Source organism: Furipterus horrens, unplaced genomic scaffold (assembly GCF_987537825.1).
Source record: "Furipterus horrens unplaced genomic scaffold, mFurHor1.1.pri manual_scaffold_5, whole genome shotgun sequence".
NCBI classification, from domain to species: domain Eukaryota; kingdom Metazoa; phylum Chordata; class Mammalia; order Chiroptera; family Furipteridae; genus Furipterus; species Furipterus horrens.
In genome coordinates, this window is record NW_028327175.1 from 146,724,147 (window position 1) to 146,750,270 (window position 26,124).

At 35.6% G+C, this 26,124-nt stretch overlaps 1 protein-coding gene across 11 annotated transcripts in view; it reads right to left on the reverse strand.

Moving 5' to 3' along the window:
* The window catches only part of PCDH15 (protocadherin related 15), a 686,961-nt gene that overhangs the window by 201,649 nt on the left and 459,188 nt on the right, over nt 1–26,124 (reverse strand). For all 11 annotated transcript variants that reach the window (XM_090279288.1, XM_090279289.1, XM_090279283.1 and 8 more), the window contains one exon: nt 23,738–23,866. In XM_090279288.1, the coding sequence (XP_090135414.1) occupies nt 23,738–23,866 (129 nt within the window). The remainder of the gene's footprint in view (nt 1–23,737; nt 23,867–26,124) is intronic.

Here is a 26,124-nt window from a genome sequence, read left to right on the forward strand (position 1 = left end):
ACATTTCACAGATAAGAATATTGCAGAATAGCTAAGAAACTTGTTCAGGTTCCTACAGTTTCCACATTAAATAACTTGGATTGGAATTTAGGGCATTCATATTCATCTATTTGTGATCATTGTTAAGGGAGAGGGGCTGTCACAATTGGTGAGGATTAGAAATTATTTTAACTATATGATAGATTGGAGCCCAAAGATAAGCAGTAACATGACATGAAAACAAATTGGAATTCATTCTAAAATAGTTTACTTATTTTAACTATGAAAATTAAGAACCATATCAGAGAAATCCACACTTTGTGATTATTAATACATAGCAACTCAGAATTTAAATATATTCTATTAGAAAAATAAAAACCTAGGTTACAGGAAATTTCACTGGTCCCCTCACATTATTCCTTGCTCTGCTACAAGCTAGTCTAAAGTGATACCAGTGGGAAAAATACTTCAGTAAAGTCAATGGAAGCCATAGTATGAAATCCTGGGAAATATAATATGTAGTGTAATCAAGCCTATGAATTTCACTTATTGTTTTGAGACTCAGAGGTAATCATTTAAAAATAAATCTATAAACCATTCAACATCTATTCCTGTCTTCTCCATTCTCCTGCTTCTGAAAATAAAGAGAAGCTCCATCAATGGATTCAGTTCTCTCTTTCAGTCCCAGAGGCTATGCCTCAGGAACATCTTCTACATCCTGTTTTACTGAATCTATTTCCATCAGCCTTCACAACTGCTAAAGAAATTATCATTACAAAAAGAAGAGGAAAAAAAAAAAAGTACTTCCTACTAAATCTGTTGTCTTGCTATAATCTCTTCCCATTCCAACCAGGAGGGAAAACAAGGTCAATATATGTTATATCCATTGCTCACTCAACCCTCAATGAGTTCTTTATTTAGGTGTTTATTGTCACAATAGTTTTTGTTTTGTTTTGTTTTAGGCTTTGCATTTTCTTTTACTTGGAGTAGTCTTCACAGAAATTGATTATTCTTTAGTTGTCAGCTTACATAGCTCTCCCTCACAGGGGACTCCCCTGGGCTTCTCAATATACAGGAATATCCTTACTATACACTCACTCTCAGAACTCCCTGCCTTCCCTCGCAGTATTATGACCATTTTTTTTTACTTTTGTGCCAAATAGTGTTACAGAAACAGAGGTGTTCCAAAAATCCCCAGAGTTTGTGGCTGGGGGATGGGGAGAAGGAAGCAGCTTTTAGAATGCCTCCACATGCCTGGGGCTGGTGGCTCATGTCTTTCTTATGCAAAATGGCTTTAATGCATCCAAGGTCTCAGGTAGATGGGAGGAGTCTTGAACCAGGGGATGGTATAGAAAAAGCACACAGAGCCTACATGGGGTTTTGTGAATGATCAGAACTGTTTGCAACACCCACTGCGTCAGAGGATGCAGTCAGGGATATATAAGCAGCTGCGGACATTTTAGCTCTCTCTCGCTCTCGTTCGATTGGTCTCTTGCTCTCTCGCTCTCTGGCCCCCAGTCCACACGGCTTGGTGAAGGGGCCTTCTCCATGCGGAATAAAGAAGCTAAGTTCTCCATGTGGCTTGGAGAAGGGGTCTCCAGGCTGCTTTAAGAGGCTCTTGCCATGCAGTTTTGAGGAGAGGAGATCCATGCAGTTTGCAGGAAGAAGGCAATTTGCAAGGAGGCTGAGAATCCAGGTGGTTCTGCATTGAGAGCTGGAGGGCACCACAGCACAGAAAGGACCTCCCCAATCAGAAGAGTGATTCGCAGCTGCTGGTAAAGCTGAACCGTGTTTGGAAAGTAGGGAAACAGTTTCTCTAACTTTTCTAAAACTAGCCTGGTTTGGTAGAGGGGGAGGCAAGAATATGTGTTATGGGTGTTTTAAAGAACATGAGACTTAACAACAGAAATCCGCAAATAACTAAATCTATATAACTGTAAATAAACTATTCTTTTTCTTTTCACTAAATTCTGGTATTGAGAGTTATAATTTTGGCGGCGGGCAATCAGGCCCCTAACTAAACAGCCCGTGGGTTTGTTTTCATTTGGAGCAGCCCAGGGGTTCTGTAACAATAGTGTTTTATTAATTTAATGTCTGACACTTTCCTGGCCGGTGAGGTTAATGAGAGCAGAGACGCTTCTGGTTGTTACAACACAGAGTCCAGTGCTTTGCACACAACAGACACTTCATAAATCTTCATTCATAAATAATACATGAAAGATAAAAAAGATCATAGCCATCCAGCTAAAGTAGAAAATTTTGATGCAATTGATATTAATTATTGTAGGAAAACTTATTGACAAAATGCTGCCATTTTCTCTTTTGTAAGTGAGAGAGAACTTACCTCTTCAAAGGTAGGTAGAGTAAGATATTACTTAATGTACAAGCACAAGAAATTCTTGTAAAAGCCATCTTTGTGTTGGTCAAAAAACAATAATCTGATTGTAATATTCATGCATAGGTTTTTATCTTAAGGTAGTGCAATTAAAATAATACCAAAGTTTTGGCCTAAAGAAAAAGTTCATTATTTTTTATTCTGAGTTCTTTTATTATTAGCTATGTTACAGTTTACTTACTTATATGTTACCACTAATTTATTCTGAGATACCATACCAGTGAAATGGGAGAATAACTTAGGTCTTAAAACTGCTTAATAAGAACATAGGTGCTAACAATCATTGTTTGCAATTAATATCAGAACATAACTTTCATCATTTATTTTATCAGCATTTATTAATCATGTAATATTTGTCAGAAACCATGCTCAAAGAGAGATATACAAAAGCATATGATATTTTTCCCTAATACTTGTACTTAATTGCTCTTAAATATACATATTGCAATTACTTAAAAAATAAAACAAAGAATACAAAGAATTATGTCAAGTCTTTGCTCTCTTCAGTTACTAAATGTATTCTGTGAATAAAGTTGGATTTTGAGTGCAGATGCAAATGAAGTGCTACATGCCAATTAGACAAAATAGGTGTATGTGTGTACATATACCTAGTAACTGATATTTATTTAGTGCCTTCTAATTTGAACACTACTTTATATACATTATCCCTTTTAATCATCATATTGAAAATTAAGAAAGTTATTATCATCACCTTTATTTTACTGTTGGGAAAACTGATAGATAAGAACTTAATAAACAGACCAATTTGTACAACTGGTAAATAACAGAACTAAAACTTCAACTCAGTTTTTTCTTTTTTTTAATATAAAATTGTTGCTTTTCTTGCTACATCAAATTTCCTCTCCCTCACTTTTTCCCTCACTCTATTATAGCAACATATGCTAATCTACATGATAATATACTAAGTAATTTATAACAACATACCATACAAACTTTAAATTTTACCCCTCATGCCAATCTGCTCAGATTATCCAAAAATAACTTCATTGAAAACTGATATAAACATAAAAACATTACAAGCTTTGCTCAACTAAGATAATGACATTAGTCTCAGATCTAAAGGTATATTAGTGTTCATTTGTCTCAAAAAAATACTTTTGCATCTTAAGTAAACCAAAATAATTATATTTTCTGTCTTAATTGATTTAATGTTAGTAGATGTTTTATAAAGGCATGGACAAGGTTCAGAGAAATTATGTAAAATGTGACCATTAGAGTAATATTCACATTTCAAACATGAATTCTGAATTCTAAATAAAATTTTCAATAATCCACATACAGCTTGTAGATTTTTCCCCTTATAATGGCAGCCTTTATAAAAAGTGTGTATCAATATTATAAAGATTTGGATATAATTACTTGCTTTAAAACATACGCAATCTTCTATTGTTGCACATAACTTTTAACTAGGCCTTTGGGATTTTGTACAAATCAAAATTGGCAAGAAATATATTTAAAGAAGCTTTGAAGTAGAGGACACACATGATACTAAATATTGTTTGAAATTAGAAGGCTCAAATTTAAGTGTGTAGAAAGGAAGACTAAACACTAAAGGGATAAAGACATAGGAAATCATTTTAGTCTTTAAAGAAAGCATGTTAAAAACAAAGAACATATTTCAATAAAGCATTTTCCTAAAACATATTTGTATAGAAACAGAACAAATGATTTTTTAGTCAAATAATACCAAATTAACAAATGTAAACAGAAATATATTTAAATAATCATTTAGAACTTCCAACCAAGATGGAGGCATAGACAGACATGCTGCGTCTCCCTCCACAACTAAAAAGGAATACAACTACCTCAAAATTAGAAACAACCGTAAGTTCTAGAAAATCAAACTACATGGAAGTCCAGCAAACAAAGATATAAAGAAGAAATACTTATCCAGACAGGTAGGAGGGGCGGAGCCAGGGAGGAGAGGACATAATGTGGTGGCAGCGGCGGTGGCAGCGGCGGCGGCGGCAGCTGCTTACAGTCCCAGCACCGGGGAAAATCAAGCCTCATTGCTTCTGACTGTGCAGACCAGTGGGGTTTGGGGTGGAGGCAGAAACTACCGATCTCAGCTGAGTCCACTTGTTTAAAGAGCCCCCATGGTCCTGGAGCATCCGCAGACCTACACACTCTGGGAATGACAGCCAGGGCATTGGCTAGAGGGGTGCCAGTCCAGTGCAGAGGTGGGAAAGGTGCCTGGAAAAGGGACGAGTGCTGGGCTGGCGGCATTGTTCACTCTCGGACCCCTCCCCCATATATAGTGCCACAGCGTGGTGAAATAGGTCTTCCTGTACTGACAAATCCCTAAGGCTCCAGTCCTTACAATGTAACAGTATTGACAGCTCTACCTGGGACATGGAGGCAAACAAACACAGGTGTCTGTCAGAATGAGGAGACAGAGAAGTATGGCCCAAAAGGGGGAATGGAACAAGGTTCCAGTGGGAGAACTAAGTACCGAGGAGATAGCCAACCTAACAGATGCAGAATTCAAAACACTGGTGATAGAGATGCTCACAGGCTTGACAGATATGCTTGAGTATGGCAAACGCATAAGAGAAGAAGTGAAGGCTATGCTAAATGAAATGAAGGAAAATCCACACAAAACCAATGATGAAGGGAAGGAAACTGGGGTTCAAATCAATCATTTGGAATGTAAGGAAGAAAAAAAACCAGTCAACCAGTGCAGAATGATGAAGCAAGGATTGAAAAATATGAGGAAAACTTCCCAAATTTTGCGAAGGAGATGAACATGCTGGTCCGGGAAGCACAGAGGGTCCCACGGGAGCTGGAGCCAGAGGGGACCACACCAGGATGTATCATGACTGAGATGTTAAAGGTGAAAGATAAAGACAGAGTTCTGGGGGCAGCAAGAGAGAGGCAGAGAGTGCCTACAGGGTGTTGTCTATAGGACTATCAGTTGACTTCTCAGAGGACACTTTGCAGATAGGAAGGGACTGGCAAGCAGTATTCGATGTGATCAAAGGCAACTTGCAACCAGGATTACTCTATACAGCAAAGCTATCATTTGGAATGGAAGGGCAGATGAAGTGCTTCCCAGACAAGGTGAAGCTAAAGGAGCTCATCATCACCAAGCCATTATTATATGAAATGTCAATGAACACTATGAACACTAAAATGACAACAAACTCACAACTATCAACAACTGAATCTTAAAAATAACAACAAAATCCAACTAAGAATAGGAACAGAATCATAGGTCTGGGGATCATTTGGAGGGTCATTGGCTGGGAGTGGGGAGGGGGAGAAATGGGGAAATGGTGCAGGGACTAAGAAGCATAATTGGTTGGTACAAAATAGACAGGGGGAAGTTAAGAATAATATAGGAAAGGGTGAAGCCAAAGAACTTATATGCACGACCCATGGACATGAACTAAGGTGGGGGTGGGATTGTTGGAGGGAAGGGAGGTACTGGGCAGAGGGGAGCAAAGGGAAAAAAACTGGGACTACAGTAACAACATAATCAATAAAATATACTTTAAAAAATAATTATTTAAAGCTGAGAGTTAAATTAGCTTCCACATTTCTATGACCTATTGCACTTTGTACATGCAGTCTCAGTCCTCTTTGCATTGCCTTATATATAATTATTTGCATTTATCTGTCTGTTAGCTAATGCAAACTCTAAAAAAAGCAGAGAATGTGCCTTGTTCACATCCGTGCATCAGTGTGGAGCTGAGTTTCCATCTCAGTAAATATTAACTAAATTTTTGAGCAGTTTTATTTTTCCCACTCCTATATTAGAAACAACGTATCAATGCATAAAATCCAAAATAACTGTCCAAATTTGATTTGACATAATCAAACATGATTTCATTCATTCATTTATTCACACATATTTATTAACAAATTTGTGCTGGACAGAATCTAAGGGGCTGCGGATGTAAACTAGGGCAAGAACAAAAGGCTCTTTGACCTAATTTCACTTGAACTATAGGAAAAAGTAAATATTAAACAATAATTGCCTTTAAAACTTACAAGAGTAATAATCTCCAGTAATAAAGTAAAGATGCATTGCACAATTGCAGTGTATAGCGGGGCTTCAACCAACCCTCCTGGAAATTACATTTAATAGGAAAGATAAATATTTTTAAAATTCACACAGATAAATAATTTTGAATTTTAAGATGTGTTATGAAAAAAATACAGAGAAGTATGATAGCATATAAATAGAGGCACTTAACATAATCTTGTGGCACCAAGAAAGGAAATGGCATTTAACTCATATCCATCAGTCCTAAACTGTAGCTTTACTAAGGTCAGGAATTGTTGATCCTCATGGTGATTTTCACTCTAAAGCTATGAAGGACAACTCATGACAAATAATTTTATGTTTATACTTTAGTGGAAATGACAATAGATATAGCACATCTTGGTTTCAGTAAAATTCTTGAGATAAATTCTCATTACATTTTTGTGGTTAAGATAGTAAAAAAGTGTTTCTAGATAATGGCATACTAATTTAGATTTGGAGCTGACTGAACAATCATCCCAAGTTGAACATCGAACTGAACAAGACTTGATGGCAAGCAGCAAGCTTCTATAAGTAATGAGATTGGTGCAACATTGTTAGCCATTTTTATGAAGGCATAAAAGACAAGATTTTACAATATACAGATAATACAAAGTTGTTTTTCATATCATGGGTGGCTAAATCAAGATTAAAATAAACCTCAATTTATGTCTCAAAATGTTATTTTGTACACTTGTTGTCGTAAGTGTACAAAATGTTATTGCTGCCACCATACCTATTGCAATTACACTAGGTATTAGAGTTCTCATTATGCTTGACAGATTGTGAATTATCTCCTTTAAGCCTTTGAGGACTTTATAAACCAGAGCTACCCTCTGTTTTGTAGATAAGAAAATGGTTGGTAGGTAGATTAGATCACTTGTCCAAAACCGTGGAGTTGTTAGAGGACATAACTAGAATCTGAACCTCAGATGGCCCAATGTGTGGTCAGTGCTCTTCTCCAGAATTTTAGGCTGCCTTTAATTATAAATACAAGTTCTTTAGAATTTCATAGCGTAATGCTGATACGGCCGCTTGCCAGTAACATTGTTTTGGTAAATAATTCATCTCTTAGAGTCTGCAGATATAGAAATAATATTTGTAACTACCATATCAGATTTTGCAAATACTGGATGAACTAATACATAAAGCACTTGGAACAGTATTTGGCAAGTCTTAGCTAATGATAGATATATGTTGGTAAATAATGCTAATATTTACATTTTTATGTGTCTTTTTACTTTCATAACCATGGCTAAATGCCCACAGATCTTTGTAGAATCTATATAATCTCTCAAAATTTCATTCAGGACTCATTCATTGTCAACTCTTCATTTTCAATAGACCCTAACAAGATCCCATACACTCTTCTCACTTACTCTTATTTCAAATTTGAGAGTAAGCCAAATACAGAAAGAAAATAAATTTGTGAAAGATGTGATGCCAGTAAAACATTTTCTCTGAATGCTTTTATCTATAATATCTCATTAAATATTGAAAGTACCAAGTGCTCCACATTAAGTCTGTAGAAGATTTTATGTAATTATGAATTATTCTAGGGCTACTGAGGTTTGTGATTTATAATTGATTGGTAATCAAAGAGAAAAATCATGAAAACAAACTCACTTAGAGAAGTCAACTAAATTTAGATAACTGATGACACTTCATTTAGTTGGGAAATCATTAAGTTCTTCCTGTGAGTGATGTTATTATTTCAATGTGTTGATACTGATTTTTAGTTTTTATAAGTCAGGCCATACTTGAATGTAAAGTTTTCTAGGTATGAATATTTCTACCAAAATGCATGTTCTGTTAATTAGAGATAGGTTTGGTCAAATAGTCCTGAATTTCAGAGGGGGAGGTAGGTATACCTTTCTTTTCTCTTCTTTCTTTTTTTTATTTTATTTTGGAATTAAAAACAAATTCCTTATATGAAAGGAAAAAGGAGAATCTGATTATTAGCTTCTTCTCACTCTTCTATTACTTATATTTTACATTTTTTCCCTCTAACCCTACTCTCCCAAGTCTTCAACTTATGCCTTCTGGATTTCTCCTATCAGCATTAAACTTTCCCTGATCAAGAGAAAAGACCTGTGATGCAGAAATTGTTCAGAACCGTGAAGTTTGATGAACAGGTTAATTAAATAAAAGTAAAAATATCCATAAATAACCGAGTTTATTTTTTACTATTCTAGGTTTTATTTTTATCTGCAATAAAATGATAAGAGATATCTAGTTTTGATAAATTTTTCCAAATGTGTTATTAGTAACCCCATGATTCTTCTGGCTTCCTTTAACTTCATTATTCCTTTCTGTTTATTATGTTTCTTTTATGTCTCATGGAACAATGACTATATAACTAAATGACAAGAGAAGTGAAAGAAAGATAAGCAGATAATTCCTCAATGCATAATTTTAGTTATTAAAAATGCCTAGTTGGTAAACAATCAGAACAAACTCTGAGCTTCCTGAAAGAAGACTAAATTTAGGACATAAATCTAAAGCCTGTGGGGTTATACAATATGGCATTTTAAAAATATCCTGGGGTTGACTACTTAGCTATTTTAAATTTCTTATAAAATTTAAATTATTTTGGAAAGTACCTAATAGGTCAATAATATTGATATCACATATCATTTTAAGCTATTTTATCAGCATAATCAGAGTTTTTTCTTTTTAATGCATCTTATATCAAGTTTCAAAAGTTAGTTACATATCAGTTGGAGGAATCCTCATGTGTATCAAATAATCATGTCATATACTTTAAATATCTAACAACTTTATTTGTTACTTACATCTCAGGAAAGCTGGAAACAAAGAAGCAAGTTACAAGCAGGCTCCTGCTTCATAGTACCCACATCTAAACTATTTTATTAGATAATTTGTTCATTGTGTTACTGTAGGTAGCAGCTAGAAATGAATAAGCAGAGGGAAAATAAAGCAGGGCCTCCACCATTACAATCGAACAAAGAATTTAAAACAGGAGGTTGGAAACAAAAGGAAGGCATGTATGTCTCTCCAATTAGCTCAACAGTCCCGAGCCTGGTCCGGTAAGATTGACAGGGGTTCTGAACATCACAAACAGGGACAATTCGGGAGGAAGTGAGTCCTTGAGACTCTGTGCTGGAAAAGGGAGCCTTTGTAGCAATGTCACTAACAAAGACAAAGAGTCTTTACTAACTGAGAAAGACTTTGTAGCTGTACATTACTCTCAAAAGGGAAGGAGCGGGAACCTAGAAGCTAAGGTATATAACCCCTGAACCCCAATAGTTGCACATTCATATTAGCTGAGTGCCCACTTGTAGCCTTGGCTCAAGCATATAGAACAAACTTACTAACTCGCAACTTCATTGCTCTATACGTGGGGCATTTAGACTAGCTGGGTGCTTGCCTGTAGTTTCATGTTCATGTGTAGTTCATAAATAAACTTGCTATCTCATTTCTACTGTACATGTTAGTTTCTTGCTTGGATCCTTCTCTCACCAGTGAGACAAGAATTGAGGAACAAGCTCAGGTTGCAGTGTGTCTGTCAAATCAGGTCCTTCCCATGTAACAATTGTACATATGTTCAGCATTTAAAAAATAAACCTTTTAAATATAGTTTATAATAGTTTGTTTTGAAGTTTTGTATATGAAAATAACTTTGTGAGATCCAAGATGGCAGAAGAATATGTGGAAGCTACACTAACTTCCCAGGACCAATCTGGAATTACAATTAAATTGTAGATAAATCATCCTGAATAACCAACAGAACACTAGCTGGAGAGAAGCCTTATAACCATGGACAGACAGAAGAAACTGCTTCACCACATTACTGGTACAGAGAACAGAGGAGACATGAGAGAGCTGGCTAGGCTTCCACAGGTGGCAGCTGAAGTGACAGCAGGAAATTTCAGAGGCCAGGGAATTCCCCTTGAGAAGTGTGGGGTCTAAACCCCAAGCTGGGTTACCCAGCCTACAGCAACAGAGCTAGAAAAAAAACCCAGATAACATTCAGCTGTGAAAAGCAGCAGGTTTTCTGTCTTCCAGGGAGAGACAGCTAGAGGTGCAGAGAGCTTCTTAAAGGGCCAACACACAAAATGTCAGAGCCCACTTACCCTGGGCTCCAGCAGAGTAAGGGCAGAGTGGACTAGAGTCACTTGAGGAGAGTCTGGGGTTGGTGGATCTGGGGAAAGAACTGAAGGAACAGGCACCAGGATCCCCATGCTGAGTTATCCCCCATACTGCAGGAGCCATCTTTCTCAGCAGAGCACTCTCCAAGTGGCATCAGCTTGAGGGGAAGCAAGAGCCCTGCCTGCAGAAATTACTCTGTATCAACTTGTGGATCTTAAGTTGAGCTGCTGATCACAGCTTGATTAGTTTAAAAACTAATCAGTTTGTTGACTGATTGGTTTAACAACTAAGGCAGGAAAGACAAAGCAGCAGTCAATATAGGAAGACAAAAAACAGACTCCATAGGAAAGAATAAGAGAATTCTCCAGAAGAACTGGATGAAATGAAGGCAAGCAATTTATCTGATACAGAGTTTAAAGTAATGATTATAAAGATACTGAACAGCATGAAAAAGGACATAGAAACCAGAAAAAAGGACCAGTCATAAATAAAGAATGCAGTATCTGAAATAAATAATTCACTGGAAGGAATGAACAGTGGGTTAGATGAAGCAGAGGACTGAATCCATGATTTGGGAGATAGGGTAGAAAAAACAAACAAACATCCACCAAGAACAACAAAAAGAAAAAAAAATATTAATGAGGAGAGCCTAAGAAACATTTTGGACAACATGAAGTATAATAATATCTGCATCATGGGAATGTCTGAAGGCGAAGAGAGCAAGCAAGGGACTGAGAACCAGTTTGAAGAAATAATGACTAAAAACTTCCCTAAGCTGGTGAAGGAAAAAGACACACAAGTCCAGAAAGCTCAGAGAGTCCCCAACAAGTTGGGCCCAAAGAGGCCTACGCCAAGACACATCATAATTAAAATGACAAGGCTTACAGACAAGGAGAGAATCCTAAAAACCACAAGAGAAAAGCAGGTAGTTACCTACAACAGAGCACCAATTAGTCCATGATCTGATTGCTCAACAGAAACATTTCAGACCAGAAGGGAGTGATGTGAAATATTCAAGGTGATGAAAAGCAAGGACCTACAACCAAGGCTACTTTACCCAGCAATGCTATCATTTAAAATTATAAAGGAGAAATAGGGATCCGAGTGAAACGAGATTAATACATATGTACAACTAAAATTAAGTCTAAAAGTAAATTACATTTAAAGCATTATACATCTTCATTTGGTTTGCAGTCACCACTTTTTTATTTTTATAATATTTTAACATCTTTACCTATAAGAACTTTTCTTTACTTCTCAACTAGGTAGGATGAGATGTAAAAGTTTTCAATAGTCTCAGTGCAGTGTGGTAGAAAAATATAATTGGCTTTCAGAGTAGAAACACCAAGTGCAAGTAATAGTTAAATCAATACATAAATATATAAAAATAGGCAAGTCACATAACTTTTCTGGCCCCCTTTTACCTTATTAATAAAATGGGGCAATATTATTACTTCCTTTGAGGTACTATGAGAAAAAAATTAAATAAGTATTCATTTATTTATCTACATCAATATTTTAATTTTTTTGTCAGTTCTGATAAACTATACAAACAGATGTTGAAAGTAGTAAAAACAGTAAACAAAACATATTTTAAAATAACAACATTTTTTGTGTGTTTTTCACAACAGTTTACCATAAAATACAATAGCCAAGTTTTATAAACAGCTTAACTCCCCATCAGTAGATGGGTGGATTAAACAACTGTTGTACATTTATACAACACAACGGAATACTGTGCAGCAGAAAAAGAAGGAATTCCTACTGTTTCCTTATTGATTTTTTATCAAGATGTTCTATCTGTAATTAAAAGTGGGATATTGAAGTCTTCTATTTTTACTTTGTTGTCTAAATCACACTTCAGAAAAGTCAATGTTTAATTACATATTTAGCCACTCTGATACTGCATGCATATAAATTTATAATTATTACATCTTTCAAATGAATTGACACTTTTATTATTGTATGATGACCTTTCTTTTGTCTCTTGTTATTGATGAAACATTGATCAAAAAGACAAACATTGATTAAACAAATGAACACTGCTGAAAAGTAAGCAACATAAATGAATAGGAATACTCCAATATTCATGAATTAGAAGACTTAATATTGTTAAAAATGTCTATACTGCCCAAATTGATTACAGATAATATGAAATCTCTATCAAATCCAATGGTATTTTTTACACAACTTTTTAAATGCTAAAATTTTTATTGAACCACAAAAGATACTGAGTGGCCAATGAAATCTTGAGAAAGAAAAACAAAACTGGAGGCAGCATTATATTCCCTGATTTCAAAATATATTACAAAGCTGCAGCAATTAAAATAGCATAATATGGCATAAACACAGACAAATATACAAAATATACAAACTGGAAATCCCATAAATAAACCAATGCCTAAACTGTTCACCAATCTTTGACAAGGGATCTAAAAGTCACAATGGGGAACGGACTGTGTCTTCAACAAATAATCCTGGAAAAACTGGATAGCCACATGAAAAAGAATGAAATTGGACCCTAATCTTACACCATAGACACAGATAAACTCAAAATATACTAATGATTTATAAGACCTGAAAAACTAACCCTCTGGAAGAAAACGAATTGAAAAAAATTTACCAACTAAATAAGTATTTAAATAAGTATTTAGACAGAGTTTCTCACAATAGGTCTAATGTTTACAAATAACAAAACAATAAAACAAAATAATATAAGAGAATATCTTCATGATCTGAGTATATCAAGTAACAATTGAAAAATGATGGATAAAGTTAGCAATCTGAAAAGTAAAACTGAATGTATTTAAAGGTCCCTTTAAGGAAGTAAAATGCAAGCTCTTTAGCTAGAGGTTTGAAATACAAGTAACAAGAAGGGAGTCATATCTTAAATGTGTAAAGAACTTCCACAGATGAAGATTAAAAATTAATGTTAACCTGATAGATAAATGGATATGAAATTTATACAGGCACATTGGGAAAATATCAAAATAGATATTAAGCATTGGAAAACATGTTCAGTCTTATTAGGGAAATGTTTATCTTGACTACAATCATACCAGGTTGGTTCAAATTAGAAAGATTGACACATCAAGAATGCAGACGTGACCTATCACTAACTCACAGAATACTTGGCACAGACACTATAAAAAATTTTGGCATATTCAATGAATTAAATATACTCTTACTCATAAGAGAGAAACTCAGGCACATGAGCAACAGGTGCAATTATATAACAGTATTCACAACATCATTGATTATATAACCTCAAACTGGAAACCACTCAAATACTCATCAATAATATAATATGAAAATTAAATGTGATTTAGTCACATAGAGCAAAAAAATAGCATAAATGTACAGGCAGATATGTGGTTGAATCTCACAAAGAGAAAGATGAATGAAAGAAGGCAGATACTAAAGCATACATACTCTACAATTTTGTTTATATTCATTAAAAATAAAAAATATTAAACTTTATTATTCATGGATGCTGATTTAATTGGTAAATCTGTAATAGCAAGAAACTATTGTAGTGGTTAATTATAGGTGGAAGAAAGTATTGAATAATTGTGAATAGTAAAAATCATGCAGTTTGCTTTCCTGGTGATGCATTATTTTCCTGGGTTGTACTTACATTTCTATTTACTTTATAATAATTTATTAAATTGTACCATTATGTTTATATAACTTTTTTTACATTATAGACTTCTCATAAAGTTAAAGGACAAGATGTGGTCTTCATAAAGGCTTTCAGAAACAGTTAGAGTGCTTCCTATAAAACCTAAAGTTGATTGCCAAGCTTCTTCCTTAGTTGGGCAGTAGAGTCAGAATAAGTAATTGTAGTGAGCTATAACATTTGTAGAGAAGAATAACTGAATCCAACTAAAGTGAATAAGCCATGAATTCTCATCAGTCTATCAAACAGAAGTGCAATTTGTGTAAGGTTGGATCTCATAAATAAGTCATGCAGCATTAAAAGGCACAGCTAGATGAATGGATCAGGGATTTGTAAGCAGAAATAGTTGGCATTTCTTTTTATATAAATATAAATAATTTAAATGGTGTTGATATTTTAAATAGATGAATAAAAACACAATTCTAAAATATAACCAAACAGGCTAGTTACAGTTTTTTCCCACATAATCTTATACCTGTGAACATCCTTCATTATTATTTCCTTGACTCCCAGGTGGTAAATATTCTGCTCTGTACCAACATAAATTTCAACTGTTCTTTGCATTAACACTGCTTTTACTACATGCTAAAATTCTAAAAGTAGATAGATATCAAATATAAAAATTGTTTTTCTCTATTTACCAAGAAAACATATTTACTTGTGAGTGTGTGAGTGAGGTAAGCCAAATATGTATGTTTAGATGTTGAAGTTTATTATATATCTTCTCATTCTACAATGTTTAAGAAAACCAATGTAACATTTATTCTTTGATTATTTTAATACATAGGTCCAGTTTAATATCATCTAAGGGGCAATATTGATCTGAGTAGTGAGGTTTCTAAGATCAATATGACACAGTCTCTGATTTCAAGTAATTTGCATATGTAGGTAACTTCAATATACTTTACTAAGTACTATCAAAAAGTTGTGCATAGTATAATTTGATAATTTGCAGGTAGGAGTAGGAGACACTTAGCACATACAAAATTTCAGAAACAGTTTTCTGGAAGAGATTATGCATGACTAGAATTTTCAAAGATGAGTTATCTAAATAAAGAAGAGAGAAAGGAAAAATCAAGGAGGGGGTATGAGCAGAGGTGAAGAAAGAGACAGAGGAGCATTCTGAGAACATATGATCTATAGTAATTACAAACAGGTTATCATAACTGGAGTAAAGTTGTAAAGTAGAAGTGGGAGGTGTGTCTGATCTGCTGCATTGTGGAATACCTCCAATAATTAAACTATGTTTGTTGGAGATATCATTCCAGCAGTTACACCAAGGACAATTATGAGGTGTTAAGAACGGTGTCAAGATAAGCAATTAAGAGGGTGTAATAACAGTTCAGATGAGAGGAGCCTGTCAAGAAGAGGAGACAATTTCCAGTCAAGATGGAGGCCCAGACTGACATGCTCCGTCTCCTTCCACAACTAAGAAAGAATACAACTACTGTACCGCAAAACCAGAAATAACCAGAAGTTCCAGAAAATAAAGCTACGTGGAAGTCCAATGTATGAAATTATAAAGAAGTGGTGCTTGTGTGGACAGGCAGGAAGGGTGAATCCAGGGCAGAGAGATCAAGCTGTGCTGGCGGCAGCAGCAATGGCAACGGCAGCGGGGCAGCGGTAAGCACAGACACCTGTATTCAAGGGGAGGTGAGAAGTCCCTGGGGAGCACCCTTGGCTGCAGATCAGAGCCATCAGCTTGGGATTCCAATGCCAGGGAAGGCAGACCCCCATTTCCTCGGACCGTGAGGGCCGGAGGGCATGGGGACGGAGGAGGAGGCTCCTGGCCTCTCAGCAGAGAGTGAATGGCAGGAATCCATCTTGGACCCCTGCCCCTACGCAGAATGCCACGGTGTGGTGAGAAGGGTCGCCCGGTTGTGACAAGTGCCCAGGGCTCTGCCCCCTATAGCGTAGGAGGTGTGACAGCCCTAACCAGGAAGTAAAGGTAAACACAAAACTGTCATGATGGCACAGATCATGATAAGAGATCCCAATCACACAGCTGACCAGACAGCAAATATCTAATCTAACGGCTCAGCAGATAGGAAATCTTTCTGAGGCACAGTTCAGAGCTTTGGTTATACGAATGCTTACAGACCTAACAGCAGATCTTAAACAAGATGGGGAAGGAATGAAGGCAAGTCCTGCTGAAATGAAAGAAAACACATATGAAACTAGTGGTGAGGGAAAGAAAACTAAGGAACAAATCAACAAATCAGAACATAGGGAAAGAACAAACAGTCAACCAGTGCAGAAAGAGGAAATGAAAAGAGAGGAAAATGAGGAGAGGCTCAGAAATCTATGGGACAGCTATAAGTGGGCCAACATCTGAATCATAGGGTTGCCAGAAGGTGAAGAAGAACTAGAAATTGAAAAAATATGTGAAAAAATAATGAAGCAGAACTTCCCTAACTAGGGGAAGGAAATAGATGTACAGGTCCAGGAAGCACAGAGAGTTCCAAAAAACTGGACCCAGGGAGAACCACACCAAGACACATTATAGTCAAAATGTCAAAAATTAAGGATAAAGAGAGAATCTTAAAAGTAGTAAGAGAGAAGAAGAGAATTACGTACGAAGGGGTCTGAATAAGACTGTCAGCTGATTTCTCAAAAGAAACTGCAGGCAAGAAGGGACTGGCAAGAAATATTCAAAGTAATGAAAATCAAAAACCTGCAACCATGATTACTCTATCCAGCGAAGCTGTCATTCAGAATAGAAGGGCAGAGAAAGTGCTTCCAGGACAAAGTAAAACTGATGGAGTTCATAAGATCCAAACCACTGTTACATGAAATGTTAGAGGGACTTGTTTAGGAGAAAGAGGATCAAAACTATAAATATTAAAATGAAAACTGTATCATAACAACCAACAGCAGAAGCTAGGGAATCAAAATAAAGGCAAACTAAGTAGGCAACAGGAGTGGCAAAAAATTATAGGTATGGGGAACATTATGGGGGGAGGTCAGCTGGGAGGGGAAGGGGGAGAGGGAGGGAGATGGTACAGGGATTAAGAAGCATAGTAGGAGGGAGTGGAGTAGATAGGAAGATGCTGAGAAGAACTATATGCACAACCAATGGGCATGGACTAAGGTGGGGGGGCAACTGGGGTCACTGGGTGGAGGGGAACAAAGGGAAAAGGAAATTGGGACAACTGTAACAACATAATCAATAAAGCACATTAAAAAAAAAAGTTAAGATGAGAAATAATGAGAGCCTGACTATGGTTGTTTGAAAAAGGATTTGAGGATAACTTGAAACATGTAAAATATCAAGATTGGTGATTGACTGAGTATGGATAGTGAGGAAGAAAGAGGAGACTGAGATGGCATCTCAACATTAGGCTTGGGGCGTGATTAACCGAGATGCACAATCTAGGGAAGTACCCCTTTCTGGGGAAGAGAAAAATAAAGGTTCAATTTTTAACATGTAGAATTTGAGATGCCTATAGGAAACACAAGTTGGTTGGTTTTACAGGTAAATATCTATTTGAGGCTGTAGCTTAAGGGAGCAGAAGGGGCTAATGATATGCCTATGGGAGACATCAGCATCCAAGTACGATTAAAACTGTGGGCTTTAATACGAGTGGAAATACCCAAAAGGTATGTGCAGAATAAGAAGAACAACTGATTCCAAAATTCAACATTTGTTTTGGAGGCTTTGGACAGATTTATTACATTGATAGTGGTGATGTTAACAAAAGTGAATACAAGCATTGGGCTGTGAGCCAAGTGTCGCTGGTTCAATTCCCAGTCAGGGCACATGACTAGGTTGCACATCAGGTCCCCAGTTGGGGGCGCAAGTGAGAGGCAACCACACAGTGGTGTTTCTCTCCCTCTCTTTCTCCTTTCCCCTCTCTCTAAAAATAAATAAATAAACAAACAAACAAACAAATAAATAAAAAAAATGCTTGTGGCACACTAGTATTGTAACATTAAAAAAAAAAAAAAAAGTGAATACATATGTCCAAACTCAAACTCACCAAATTGTAAATGTTGTGTGTAGTTTTTTGTATACCAATTAGACCTCAGTAAATATAGAAAAAATGAGTAATACTGTACTTAAAATAAAAGGTTTAAGAAGCAATCGGTTAAAGGGAAAGAAAAAAGAATAAGACATCCTTAAACATAAACAACAGAAGCAAACATAATAGAGCCTCAAGAAAGAGAGATCTACTTTAGATGCAGGAGATGTCATTGGTGACCATTAGGATGCATATTTTATTGTGCATCTGGGATTATACAGCTGTGACTATTTATATACACACACAAGTGAATGCACACATAGATACACTCATTATAGTAACTGGTAGTCAGACTTAGAACTGCTGAAAGGGTAGGTCCCAAGTATTTATAGTATAAACAAAATCATAACATATTCTAATCCATTTACGAACTGATAACTGAATATCGAAAAGATCACCAAGTTTCAGAAATACTCACCAGTGATATATAAATCTCCATTTTTAGGTAGCAGCTTTAAATGAGTGCCACCCATTTTTCAAATTGGGTGGTTGTTTTTCCTTTACTCAACTGAGAACAGTGTTTGCGTTATATAGTTTGACTTGACAAAAGAAGCCATAAAATTCCCCACTGGTGGCCCACTTAAAAAAGAAGTATTATAGTTTGAGGCACTGGTGAATGTCATGCTGAGCTACAAGAAATAGATAATAGACCATAAAGCTCCCCACCTTCATTTCATTTTTAGAACCCACACAGGGAGATGACAACATTAATCAGACACAGACCACTGAGGGTCAGATTTATTTTGCTTAATGTTACATTGTCTTGTTGAAGGAAACATCATTTTAAAAAATGGCACCATCACTACCTTTCTAAACACTGCAGTTTACTAATGATTTTTAAACTGATTTAAGGGTTTAAAACTAAATCTCTACCACTTCATAGCTGCTGAGATTTGGCATGCAGATCTCACAGTGGGAATACATTTGTGTTTCAGATTAAATAAACTCAACCTCTTTTGTTTTAAAACTGGAAGAACATTTTTGTTGACTCAGCACTCTATTTTTTTGTTACTTAGAGCTAAAAAGTCAGTGCAGCCTAAGAAGCTCTACAAGGTATTAATTGGAAGTTTGTTGGGAAGTAGCTGACTCAATATTGAACACAATACTTAGAACTTGTTCAATGTTAGCAGGCAATGCTGTTTCCAAGCACGCCGCCTCTAACGCATCTGTGTGCACACTCACAGCCCAGGGCGGCTCTGAAAAACAGAGATGAGACATTTCAGGAGAATCTGGGCCCCTAAGAAGCTACTCAAGGAAATGCTACTATGAAGGCTAGAAACCTTTGATATGAGCTCCAAGGCTTCCTCCCTCCACTCCCCCCATGCCCCCGCTTACTCAACCCGAATAAATCTCCACTCACCCCAAACAAGCACACACAGTAATGCATTGAGGCATCTACTGGGACAAGCACCATCTCATTCTCCCGTATGCCAAATTCTGTTCCACAAGTACAAAGAAGTTCTGTTTGTGACCCTGAATCTCAGACAGTGTTTGCTGAAATAGATTTTCATTAATCTTCTTCTCACTCCCCAACCCAATGTCAAGATTAAATACATCAAATATTAGTTTAGATATAAATGAAAATGACACACACTATATTGAACCTTAAGCATCATGGTTACCCACTTCTGAAGACCTATAGTTCATAACAGGTCCAAGCTCATTTCCCTGGCTCTTACATGTTAGAATGAATTATTCCCAGCACATCCTTCAATTTTAGAAATAAACAGAATCTGGGAGACATATCCAAGCAATTTATCAAACTTGTTTAAAATGACATACTTAATTCCAACAATAGACCCAGCTTTACCCTCAACTATTTATCTCATTTAAGAATAATTAATACAGACATACATAGATTTAAAAATATTTTCTCCCTCACTTTCTGCACAACCAGAAATGTGGAATCAACTTAGACTTTTGCAGGAGCTGCTATGAGACCTTATATTATGAGGCCCACTTTAAAATTAACTATTGTCATGTGGTTCAGCGTCAGTATACGCATAGAGCTCTTTAAATTCATTCTCCTGTGAAATCCCGTGAAGGGTACTAAACAAAACTCTATACTGACAAGTAAAGTCTTTGTACCAGCTGCTATTTCGTTCGGCCTTCCTACTTTCCAATCTGAACTCAACATGTTTTAGGTCAATTTTCCAGAATGCCTCTAAACTAACATCCCATTATTGTAAGATTATCATTTGGTTATCAAACTGCCTATTCAGATCAGTTTTGTCTTGTACCCCATTTGCCCTGTATCTTTCTTTTCTTTTTTTTTCAATTTATAACCTCAGTAATCTGTCAAGTTTATGCAGATTATATATATTCCCACAAGCCCTGACACAGCAACTTCAGGCCTTGTGGTGCTTCTCATTCCTTTTAGTAAATAACTGGTATGACACATTTGACACTTGACATAGACACATAATTTATTTTTCATGTGTTTGCTAGTTATTTTTTGGTATACTTTTTTTCTCCAACTATACTGCTACTGCAAATACTTTGAGTACATAGAGAAGATTCTCAAATTTAAGTTTGGTGTACTATACCTGTGTACAATAAGTTCTATGTTAAACAAATAAATACTGACTGGCAGTTTGTTTTTTACTATGCTGATTAAAAAATTTGCTTCGTATACTCTATAAATATTGCCTCATCAGTTTTCTCTATTTAATTAAGCTTGATAGTACAACACTGCCTTAATATATAAAAAGTTCCTTTAACATTCGAATTCAAATTACTGGATTATTCAGACCTAAACACTGTCAGAACAAAACGCAAAGTCAGTAAGTAAAATTCATATATATCATTGTTTTAAGTGTGTTGAAATTGTTTTGGTGACAATTGCAATTAAGTTTTATAAGCAGAGCATGACTCATTTAGTGAAATTAATGTATTACATAATTATCATTAGGCAGCAACAGGAGACCATTATAGTGGATAAAAATTTCATTCTACGAATATCACAGCTTCTCTGGAACTGCACAGAATCTGTGGGATGCACCTGCTTTGGATGTCTTTCTCTTCCTTTGTACTTTCAAAGTCATACTGGTTTTTAAGAAAACACGTGATGCCTACAGACCAGGACAATTACTACTTTATCAAATTATGAGTTCTAAGGTCTGTGTTTCAATTTTTAATTTGAAATAAATTGTAAAGACCATTTCTTACCAAATTGAAGAACCAGAAGATTTAAAAAAGCTTAATGTTGTAATTACTTCAAAGACAAAGAATCACTAGAAAAAGTGGCAAAAATAAGTTAAAAGAAAAAATAAAATTAACTAAAATTAATCATTATGTTAATGTCTACTTTCGTGTTATTGTTTGTATATTCCATATGGGTTTATCACTATGATACGTAGTAAATTGATATTGGAAAGATAATTTCCCTAAAAGATTTCAATACCTGTTTATTTTACCTGGGTAGTTGTAGATATATCTAATAAATTTTTCAGTTTTGTCATCAATGTGGCACCCAAGAATGACAATTGAAACGTAATTTAATTATTATGATTAGAATATTATATTAGTTCAAGCCTCATATGTGTGGGCTATTACAATTGCCTTCTAATTCAGCTTTCTGCATTAAGAATCTCTTATTATAATCTACTCAGGGTAATCTTTAAATAGTAAAAATCTGATGATACCACATTTCAGACCCACCAGGGATCCCCCATCACCTTTTACAACTTGGCAAAAAGACATGTTTTTGATATGACACATCTTGACTGTAATTAGGACATGTCACATATGCTCATTCATCTATGCTTTTATTCATAAATTTACCTTTACCCAGACAGTTTCCCACCATCCACACCCCCTAAATTCTTTCACCAGTATTCATTCTTCATGAGTCAACTTTGGTATTACCCCCTTTCTATGTTTTCTGCACATGTCCCTTTTACCACTTTGCTTGGTGTAAAGAAGCTGCCAGTACCCCATGCATGTCCCTCAGAGGATATATACTCTCTGGACAACTTCCAGCTGCTGGCATCTGCAGTCTGATGAATGCCTTTATATCAGAATTGCAGAGAGCTGGCTGATTGCTTGCATGGGAAGCAGGACATGCTGAAAATGTGCCTCCTCCCCAGCAGCATGCGTGGCCAAGAACTCTCAGGATTTAGTGCATGAATTTGCAAGATCCATCACTTTTTGGGATCAGTAATTCTGGAAAATGTGTTTTGTGCCATTTTCCAGATTTGTCCTCAAAATTAATCTCTAGTCCTCCTAATAACGGGTGGTGGGTAGCAATTTCTTTACTGGCTACTGTCTCTTCTCTGCATTCCTTCCTTACTTCCCTATTGGTATTACTTAACTTCTGGAATAGCTATTTATTCCTGACCACAGTAAAATATTTGACACCAGAGGTATTGTGTAGGGCTTTGGAGTTGAGTGGCTTGCTGCCCACAGGGTATCAAGCCTCTCTAGCATGTTGTAAACAGCACAATTACCAAGACTGTCTCCTGGGATGACATAAAAGTATAAGGAGACATATGCCCAATGATGACAATAATGGCTGTGGAGTTGGTGGTTTTTGTAAATATTATCTATGCTCTGAGGGTAAAACTGAGAAGCTCAAACTCACCATTCCGAATATCAGGGGCATGGTATGGAATCCAGAAGCTCTCTAAAATAGTATTTAAAGAAACCTTCCATTTTTACAGTTAGAGAGAATATTGGAATGGAAACCAGATCCTTTGTCTGATTGTCTAAGTAGCTGAATTACAGAGAAGTCTTACTTCAAAGTGTCAGCAAAACTTCTGTTCAAAAGTCAAGGTTTTAACAGGAAAGAGATAAGGTTCAGAAACATAGACTCAGGACACCTGGGTGACTCACTCCTCCTAGAGGAGGTGTCGTCCTTGCCTAGAGACCATACACATGCCTCAACTAAGGTAGGTATCTCAAAATAGGTACACTGTCTTAAATATCTGCCTTCATCTTATGACTTCTAGACCATTAACTATGGCCTAACTGAGGAAGTACTGTCTCTGTTAAAATAATAATAATAATCAGGATCAGTAAGAAGTCAGGAGAACCTGTTGTTGCCTGGAAATGAGTGTTGAGTATGCTAACAAAGGTTGTGTGTAATATATTATTATAAGGTACACAGTAGATGTTAAAGACATATTTATACACCAAATGAATTTACATCTAAACAATTGCATTTTGAGGTACTCATTACCAAATTTATACTTAATGGCACAGCTAGTTACATATTTATTTTAAATTTATTATAATTACAGAAAATATAATATAAATTAAACAAGAAAATAATACTCTTGAAAGAATCACTGTTAAATTATACAATAGTTGTGAAATGTAAATCAACAAGTCAAAGGGTTAAATCCAAATGGACATATGACTCTTAAAAAATCTTGAAGAGTATCTAGCCCAGTGATTGAGAATGTGCGCGCTTGGTTATCATCTTGCATTATACCCATGCGCTCTCATTGAGTGCTTTAAATAATTCTGATGCTTCATCATTTAACACATATTCCACTTACCCTTACTTGACCCACAAAGGCATTGGCTTCTTCTTCCACCACAGACATATTTCTAGGCAGGTAGGGATCAAACACTGGATCATTGTCATTGACGTCTGATACCACCACATTTATGGTGGCCGTTGAGGTCTTAAAAGAGAACAAAAAAAACTTAATGTGAGAGAAGTTCTTTTTATTTTGATGTCAATTAATTGTGATATTTGTCTATTTCCCATTCCTTAGTTTTCCAAAAATTTTTTAAAAAGAGAAAACTTACAATTTTCAAAACCTCAAAAATAAGTGGAAAAAGCAAGTGACGAGGTTAAAAGGGAAAGTTCTTCAATGTTAAGTATTTTTTGGAGGCTAAGTTTGAGAAAGTGATTTTACCTTTCTTTTATTATTTATTTATTTATTTTAGATTTTATTTATTTATTTTAGAGAGGGGGAAGGGAGAGAGAAAAAGAGGGAAGATCAATGTGTGGTTGTCTCTTGTGTGCCCCCAAATGGGGACCTGGCCTGCAACTCAGGCATGTGCCCTGACTGGGAATTGAACTGGCGACACTTTGGTTTGCAGGCTATGCTCAATCCACTGAGCCACACCAGCCAGGGCTATTTTATTTTTTATATATTTTGTTTTATTTTCCAAAAGTAGTAAAATACTATATACCTCTTACATTTATAAGTACAATTTGGATATCTTTCACATCAGTACATTAATAGTTTCTTTTCTGTATTTTTGTCAAATGTATTGGTGTGACACTGGTTAACAAAATTATACAGGTTTCAGGTGCACAATTCTGTACCACATCATCTGTACACTGTATTGTGTGTTCATCACCCTAAGTCAAGTCTCCTCCCATCACCATCTATCCTCCCTGTACCCTCATCCCCTCTCCCCTCCCCGCCCCAGTAATTCCTACACTGTTTATGTGTACATAAGTTTTTTTTTCCATTTCTTGTTTTCTCACTCCCTCCACCTCTTCCCCACCCCCTCAGCCATGAACACCCTACTCCAAAAGCTATCAGCCTGTTATTAGTCTATGGGTCTGTCTCTATTTTGCTTGTTTATTTTGTTCATTAAATTCAGACAAGAAGAAATGGAAAGAAAGAAGTAAAACAGTCATTTATTTGTGAATGACATGATATTGTATATAGAGAACTCTAAAGATTCCAACAACAACAGCAAAAATACCAGAACTGATAACTAAATTAAGTAAAGTAGCAGGATAAAAAATAAATATCCAGAAATCAGTCCATTTTTATACCCCAAATAATAAACTATCGGAAAGTGAAATTAAGCAAACAATTTCATTCAAAATTGCTTCAAAAAGAATAAAATACCTAGGAATAAATTATCACCTAGTAAGTAAAGGACATGTACTCAGAAAATTATGACACTAAAGAAAGAAACTGAAGAAGATACAAATAAGTGGACATGTATGCTATGTTCATGGATAGGAAATTTTAATATCATTAAAATGTCCATACTTCCTACAGCAATGTAAAGATTCATCATAATTTCCATAAAGATATCAATGGTATATTTCAGAGAACTAAAACAAATATTCCAAAAAATGTATATAGAACTACAAAAGACCCCAAATAGTACAGCAATCTTCAGTAAGAAGAACAAAGTTGGAGGAATCATGCTACCTGATATCAAACTATACTACAAGGCCATAATAATCAAAACAGAATGATTCTGGTATAAAAACAGACAAATAGATCAATGGAACAGAATAGCAAGCCAAAAAATAAGCCCACACCTTTACATTCAATTAATATTTGACAAAGAAGGCAAAAACTTACAATGGGGTAATGATAGTCTACTTAATAAATGGCATTAGAAATATTGGACTTGCAAAAAAATGAAATTAGACCACCTTATTATACTATACATAAAGATAAACTCAAAATGGATTAAAGACTTAAAACTGACACTTGAAACCATAAAAATCCTAGAAAAAAACATAGGCTGTAAAATCTCAGACATTTCTCATGTCAATATATATATTTTCTAATATACCACCCCAGGCAAGAGAAACAAAAGAAAAATAAACAAATGGAACTACATCAAAATAAAATGTTTTTCCACAGAAAAGGAAACGATCAACAAAATGAAAAGACAATCCACTGAATGGGAGAACATATTTGCTGAAGATAATCCAAAATTTATGAGGAACTTACAAATCTCAACAGCAAAACAAACAATCAATCCAATTTAAAAAATGGGTGGAGGACCTTAATAGATACTTCTGTAAAGAGGACATACAGATAACTCATTGACATAAAAAAGATGTTCAATATTGCTAGTCACAAAAAAAAAAAAATGCAACTTAAAACCACAATGAGCTATCACCTCGCACCTGTCAGAATAGCTATCATCAATAACTAACAAAAAAGTGCTG